Source organism: Syngnathus acus, chromosome 3 (genome assembly GCF_901709675.1).
Source record: "Syngnathus acus chromosome 3, fSynAcu1.2, whole genome shotgun sequence".
NCBI classification, from domain to species: domain Eukaryota; kingdom Metazoa; phylum Chordata; class Actinopteri; order Syngnathiformes; family Syngnathidae; genus Syngnathus; species Syngnathus acus.
Window position 1 is genome coordinate 16,103,476 of NC_051089.1, and position 8,222 is coordinate 16,111,697.

At 39.5% G+C, this 8,222-nt stretch overlaps 1 protein-coding gene across 1 annotated transcript in view; it reads right to left on the minus strand.

Annotated features, from left to right (window-relative positions):
* Window positions 1–8,222, minus strand: part of adamtsl5 (ADAMTS like 5) — a 29,284-nt gene extending 21,062 nt beyond the window's left edge. The window contains exon 1 of the mRNA XM_037246822.1: window positions 7,709–8,222. Within this exon, the coding sequence (XP_037102717.1) occupies window positions 7,709–7,731 (23 nt within the window). The 5' untranslated portion in view covers window positions 7,732–8,222. The remainder of the gene's footprint in view (window positions 1–7,708) is intronic.

The following is an 8,222-nucleotide window of genomic DNA, read 5'->3' on the forward strand; positions in this document are numbered from 1 at the left end:
AAAATGGTTCATCCATCAACCTTCATAAATTCAGCAAACTCCTTATAATAAAATAGATAGTCTGACATGCATAATTGTAAAGATAATCTTTTTTCTTGGTTTGACTTTCTCTTTGTTCGTATAGGAACATGAAAAGACAGCAGTCATAGAGTGATTGCCCCTCAAACTGCAGGGGCCCTTCAAGAGGTGAGAGGGGTCAGCTTGCCTCCTCCTGTTCTCATTAAGCCTATAGCAGCACATTAGTGCATAGCTCCAGGCCAGGGAGAGGGAAGTGACTTTAATCAATGTGAGACAAGTTGTTTATTCTAACTGACATTCGTAGCACATATGACAAGACCGTGAGAGGGAAACACCCCACCCAAATGACACTTAAACACATGTAATTGTTTATAAGGGTTATTTTCCTAGTTTTAACTTTTTGACTTTACAAATCAGGAATCAGTTTTTATGATTGCATATGATACCAAACATAATGATGTATTTGTTCACTCATTGTAATTTGCCAAAAGGTGCAAGCGAGTCTCTAAAAGTCCGATGAGATAAAGTGATAAAAAGGATCAAAATTTAAAGAAGGAAAGACGTTGTCACTTTTCCAATATATAAATAGTAGCTCATCTTTGATACTCTCTATATGTAATGTCAAGGCTGTCATGGCTACTCCTTCTGAGGAATTCCGTAAAGAAATTCCATTAGCTCGAAAATCAGTTTGATAATCACTTTCATTACATTCGAAGTTGATCTTCGATTTATGGTTTCTTTTTTTCTTCTTCTTCCAAATATCAAACATTCCGGTGATCAACAAAACCTAACATAACATTTTACAATAATCCTAAAATAGAAATATGCCTGGGGAGTTCAAGAAAAGGTAAAAACAATACAGTTCAGCGATCATACAAAACTTCAGCTCACATTGCAGTTAGGACAAATAAACACCATGTTTTATTGCAATTGCCTACATATAGATGGAAAGTGGACTGCAAGTGAGTAAGTATCTTAAGATGTGTGAGAAAATGTGAATAACATCAATATCTAATTAATGTCTCTTTTGGTGTTTCTCTACGGTGACCTATAGTTTAATTGAGGCAGCTCACCCAGCAAGTTATGTCTTCCAACTATATGCCCGATCTTAACCTTTGATCCCCCCCACTTGACATGGCGCAAAGACACAAGCAGTGTTTGGGAGAGTTGGACTTAGGGTCTGATCATTATAAGGAGCATGCCACTGAATGGACTGACACAACCTTTAACAGATGTTTAGTCTGAGGGCCCTTGGTCAACTCTGACCCCTGAATGTGCGGCGACTATGAATGAAGCAATAACAATCGAGCACTCTGTGGGCCAACTCTGCATGTATTCATGAAATGAGCTTCTTTGAGTGCAAATGGGACGTCTTTGTGCTTCAGCAGCTGCTTCCCTGGGAGGACATTTTAAAGGGGAGACAAAAGAAGGGAAATAAATAATGTTGCTCTGATCAATCTGCCACCGTCTGTGATCGGCTTTCCCAATCACAAAAAACGATCACCACAGCCCGTGTGCAGTGTTGCGTCCCCTCCCCCTTTCCTTAACACTGCACATGTCATAGAGACCAAAGCAGTGACTGAGTCATGATTTTTTGATTAATGAATGAATCGAAAATAAATATTGACAATCAATTATTTAAATAAATATTAGTGAACAGCTCTAAAATTGAAAAATGTGCAGCCAATCTATGTGCTCGGTATCTGAAACGGTATTGGCCAACCTTACTCATAGATGATTGTGTAGCATTGAAAACTAACTTTTTACCTACTTCAGACAAACACAACATTGTGAACTACATGTAACATGTGCCGCTGATCCAATATTGGCCACGCCTATTTAATTTAATCACACAAAAAATTTGTAACAATATTGTGAATTTTTATACAGTATTATGAGCATTTTTTATATCTCCAACCCGCTTCATATTGTGATAATTAATTGTATTGTGAGGTTCATATCATGATACTATTGCATCGTGACCTTTGCATAGCGTCACATCCCTGAAAAAAAGATCCGTTTTATCAGGACTGCCTTCTTGTTTTGTAGCACGGTAACAGACTGCTTGTCTATAAAAGCCAATTTATTCTTTTGTGTCTGAGTTGAATCCTCTTCAAATTTTGTTTCCTGGTTAACCATACACGGTCTAATCCCAATACATGACTAAATTAAGAGATTCAAAATCACACTGTTAGTTTTGCTGCTGCCTTACAAGTAAAAAACATTGCTGTCTTGAATTTGAAAAAAATAATTTTATTTTTCACTAAAGAGGGGTTCGGTGAATGCGCATATGAAACTAGTGGGGTTCGGTACCTCCAACAAGGTTGGGACTCAAGGTCTAGACTCAAACTCTTGCTCAGTGACGTTCCCTTCACTTTGTTTTGCTTCACTGCTTCACTTCCTTTGCGGCTTCCACGACAGAAAGAACAAAGTTGCTACACCGTCATACCTCAGGGATTATAAGATTATCTTTTTACAGCCACTTAGACTGAGTACTAGGACACTTCTTTTACCGAACTTGTTGATAGCAATTTCTTCTGCGGGGAGGGGGGTGGGGTATATTAGCTTTAACCTGTGGCTGTTTAACTTAAGTATAGGTGTTTAAATAGGGGAAGAAAAATACAGATATTTCCATTCATCCATTTTCCACACTGCTTGTCATAATTAGGGTGACTTGAAGCCTGTCCCAGATGATTTTGAGCAAGAATTGGTTTACATCCTGGAATGGTCAGTGTGTCAACCACAGGCTTACATAGACAACAATTATTCACACAATAACCTAAAAGGAATGCTGTTTAAATAAGGGAGGTTGACAACCACGGGAGAGAACATGACAGAAAGGCTCGAGGTGTAGAAATGGATGATTTCACAATGCAAGATCATTAAAAAAAGTTTTAATTCGTTTTTAGAAAAAGGTTGTTAGTTTATTATTCATTTTTCCCCCCAAAAAATGTTTAGTTTCAGTTACTTTTTATCAGTTTTAGTATTTCTTTTTGTGTATAGAGCATTTGTCGTGTGCAACATCCAGTATAAAAAAAGCCACTTAGCAATAAAGTAACGTAAATTAAAAATTTCAAACAACTATTTCACCCCCCTTCCTCTTTATACTATATAGCAATACCTAAATAAATGCATTTAAACGGAAACTGAATATTGTAAATTTTGAGTGTAATCAAATGGCCGTAATATGTGGGGTCCCTCAAGGGTCAGTCCTTAGACCCCTTTTGTTGAGTCTGTTTATGATACCTCTTGGTCGAATGCTTCAGAACACCAATCACAGCTATTCCGATGACACAGCTATAATGATCAATGTCCCCAATTCATACTAGTTCAATAAACACTTTGTGTTACTGTCTTGCCCAGGTTCTGACCATAACAAAGGCGTCAGAACATGGGCTTTTCTCTAGTTCCCAATAAGCTGCAGAATAGATTTAAAAACCCTGCTACTGGTATATCCATCCATCTTCTGAACCGCTTCGTCCCCACGGGGGTCGCGGGTGTGCTGGAGCCTATCCCAGCCGTCATCGGGCAGTAGGCGGGGGACACCCTGAACCGGTTGCCAGCCAATCGCAGGGCACACAGAGACAAACAACCATTTGCACTCGCACTCACACTCACACCTAGGGACAATTTGGAGTCTTCAATCGGCCTACCAAGCATGTCGTTGGGATGTGGGAGGAAACCGGAGTGCCCGGAGAAAACCCACGCGGGCCCGGGGAGAACATGCAAACTCCACACAGGGAGGGCCGGAGGTGGAATCGAACCCGCACCCGCCTAACCGTGAGGCGGACGTGCTACCCAGTGCGCCACCGGGCCGCCCGCTACTGGTATATGAAGCACTGAATTGTTTGGGTCCTGAAACATTAATAATGCTGATTGACTCTGAGATCTGCAGACGAGCCCAGAGTTCCAAGCAAACATAGTAGAGCATTTAGCTTTTTGATTGCACACCATTGAATGAGATGAGACAGCAGAAGTGAAGTCAGCCCTGAGTGTAAATGCATTTAAAATCCAGATTTAAAAGTTTGCCTTTCCCCACCTATACTTTTGATCAAAGTCTTCTCAATATATTTTTTAAAATTACTTTTGTCTTCTGAGTGATTTCTGGAACCCATTTCTCTTTCTTAACTTTTAATAGGCACTTTACATTAAAGTTTTCTCTTAACATGTTTAAATGCTGCCAATGTACATCATTTTAGAAATAACTATGGTATAGTAGCAGTGTAGTTTGGTATGTTAGTTTTATAAATGTAATATCTACTGTAGTTTCGGTCAGTTTATTTTTTCCAAAGCATTTTTTCATCGAGTATACTTTTTTTTTACAATTTTAGTTTTAGTTATTTTATTAGTTTATTACCTCGATCCTTGCACATTTGAACCACAATCATTAAAAAAAAAAGTAAAAGGTCAATCAAATACAATGGACTAACATTCTCCAGGTTTGAAAGGATTTTAGAAAAACACATACGAGGCATCCTTAAACATAGCAATGACTTGCTGAGAAGGAAACCGACAAACACACAAGGCCAAAGCAATAAACACTTATCTGAATGAACCTTGTGACAAGCAAGGAATATAACAATCTTCTCTGCTGGCGTACAGCGATCAATGTACACGAGTTAGCCAAGTACACGATCTGATTCAAAGAAAACTGCATACAAAATGGAAGGATTCCAAGAGAGGTGGTCACAAGTTCTGAATGCGTTTTCTTCAACTTTGGCCTGTGAATTGGAAAGTTTTTATGTTATGTTTTAAAATATTTGACTTAACCCCAGAGGACTGGAATCTCTGCAGTATATTAAAGACAGATCAATAACAAGTGGACCTATGAGCATAATGTAAATTCTTAACACGTTATCAGTTAGACTCAATTCTGCTGGACTGTTTTTTTCATCCAACTATTATTTTGAATGAATTTTATGGGGAAATGCTTCAAATGCTAAGCATGACAAGTAGAGTTAATTTGAGCAGCAACTTTCAAATTTCATTTATTTATTTAATGTATTTAGCAGTTTGTTTGTTTTGTTTATTTATTGGGGGTTAATCCCAAAGACCTGAAGCAAAATCTATCAATGATTTATCAATGACCAACATATGTACAATTGTTTTTCGTTGTTTATATAATCAACAGTTGTATTTCTTAAATTCACATTGTGTAGTCTCAAAATATATGTTCATGTCTAGAAGCAAAGATACATTTATTTATTTATGTTTGAAACATAGGATCACTGAAACGTAATTTTAAAAACATTATTTGTGCAGCAGCATCAATCCATGCATTTTCTGTACTGCTGTTCCTCACAAGGCTTGCGGGTATGATGGTGCCTATTCCAACAGTCTTTGGGCATTAGGCGGGGGACACCCTGAACTGGTCCCCAGCCAATCGCAGGGCAATCATTTGCACTTGCACCCACACACACCTACAGGCAATTTAGAGCGCTCAGTCGGACGACCATGAATTTTTTTTTATTTTTGGGCACGGGGAGAACATGCAAACTCCACACAGAAAGGCCAGAGTCGGAATCAAACTCACAATCTCGGCACTGTGAGGCGGACGTGCTTGTGCAGAAACATCAAAATCCAAATTCAAGACTCCTTTGTGAAATTATTATTGATTATTACATAATTGATATTGGGTGCATTTGAAAGCGTGCTCTGAGCACACTGTTTCACTGCGATCATTTGGAAACTAGAGTGTTGTCGAAATGAGCAGTTCACTTATTCAGACTGCACCAAAAACTGAGTACCGGAGTATCGCTCGAGGTGCTCCAACTGCGGAACAATGTGCACCAGTAGCCAGCCGAAGCTCATTTTGCTAGCAAGCTGGTGCAGCAAAGTAGTACCACACTTCCCTAGACTGCGTGCATGTTTGTTTGTGTGTGTGTGTGCGTGCGTGAAGAACCACACTTGCGCACTTGCCAAGGATGTCATAAGACTCCAGTGTTGGGTGGACCCACAAAACTGAATGAGGTGGAGAATTTTTGGATGCCGCTGACGAAAGCTAGCAAGTAGAAAGTTAGCGGACCTGGAGTCACCTACAAGTTTTTCTCTTATGATTTCGGAGCCATTTCATACTTGGTATTTTTTTTAATTAATTCAGATTTGGCAGGCTTGGTAACAATGATATTCTAGATAGTCTTTGACTTTGACTCGTCTTTCGCTGTAATTTTACTCATATTTAGCACCATTGCTACTCTGGATTTAGTATTTAGTGGCAGCATTATTATGCACTGAAGAAAAAATTTAAGATGCCCTACAATAAAAAGAAAATGTCATTTTCCCCCTTCTTTGTTGCTGGAAAAGTTATGTTAGTTGCAATAGCACACAAAAAATGACATCACTGCATGTAAATCAAATTAGAGTCCCCGAATTGAAGCAGCGTTTAGGTTCATAAAATGTGCGCAGTGGCCTAGGAGCTGTTTCCCAAACAAACATTCCTCAACAGAGTTATCACAGACGGAAAACTTGCCCTGAGCCAAATCCTACCCTTTCGCCTCATCGGCTTCACTTTGCAGACCAATCACTTTGACATACTGTCGTCCATCGGACAGACACCCCTAATAATCCCTCTTGACGCATCCATCAATTGTAGCACCTTAAAGGCTTAAAGTACTTAGATATTCCTGTTTGTTTCCACTAACAGGGCAGAAGAGGACACAGCCAAGGTGGGTTTAAGGTCATGACAGTTAAAGACAGATTAAAGATAAATAGAGTTTGTATACACAGTTGGACCGGAGGATTTGACGTTGTGTGTGTGTCCACTGTTGCAGGGCTTAGATCGAAAAATGAAGTTATTTATAGCTGGTGACATTTAAGAGATAAATGCTGTGTGTCAGAATAGACAAAATGTAGAGCCAGGAGTTGCAATACCCCAAAAGTGGCAGGAGCATTACCTCACTGATGGCAGGAAGCGCTTTCCGGCAGACTGAATAATTATGAATTGTGCCCTCAGAGGAAATACACATGCAAGCTGCATGGGCAAATGCAGAATTATCTCATTGCCACGTTTCTCTGAGTCAGATATTGCGCAATGAGGGTCCAGGTGTGCCACAGGAAATTGTCTAGTTTGACTTAATTCCTCCAAATGTGATTTCTTTACCAGTAATACAAATAAAATATCTTTGTTAATCTATCCATTCCAGAGACAAAAAGTGATCAGGAGAACAAGTGAATATTCTTTCATGAGATCACAATTAACCTGCGTATCCACTTTTTATTAAATGGTGTACACTGTACGCTATGTGCTCAATAAATGTTGCATATCCATCTATCTATCTATCTATCTATCTATCTATCTATCTATCTATCTATCTATCTATCTATCTATCTATCTATCTATCTATCTATCTATCTATCTATCTATCTATCTGTGCGTGCTCAGCGTGCGTGTTTGTGTGCATGTGCGCGTGCGTGTGTGTGCCTCAAAACAACAGTAACGGGGGAGAACGCTCAAGTGTCCCAGGAATTTATCACCTCGCGTCCATCACCGCTTTTGCAGACCCTTGCAAGAAAAAGAACTCAAGGTAAATATTTGAATTTAGGGATGCTCACGATGTCCTTTGAAATGTCCAATTAGTGTCAAATTAGCATACACGTGAAAAAGGCCGATGACTGGCTGGAAGATCTTGATGTACTTAGCTCATTTGCTCTGCATATACAACTCGTTTTGAAAGTGAATGTAGTTTCCTACCTTGCAATGGACGAGGAGGACATGATGGTGGACACTAGGAAAAAGTCACGCGCTCTTTGGTTGTCTTCTCATGGTGTCAAACAGCGCGGCTCAGGTGCATTTTGCATCCCAGCTGATAGCGTCCACAGTCGGATTTCAGAACATTCCATGGCAGCCTCCTCCTGTCTGTGCCGCTTTCATTCAAAATGCATTGAAAACTTTTAACTCCTCCTACCACTTTCAGGTGTCAAAATCACATTGAAAACACCTTGTTTAGAGAAAGCCTCAAAAAAATATTTGGATATTATGTAATTTAAAAACAAACAAAACAAAGTTCGCACGCAAAAGTGTGCACTTTCGCTCCCAGGTAAATGCCTTTGTCTCTCTACACAAAGGTGCTGAGAATGTACTTATCTTAGTGTCTTTTCTTCATTCATTAGTCCAAAATAAGTCCAACGCGCTCCACATAAAAAAAGCCTGCAAGAACAACTGACACTCCGACACCAGCAAGTTCGCACGGAGGAGACACTCCGTC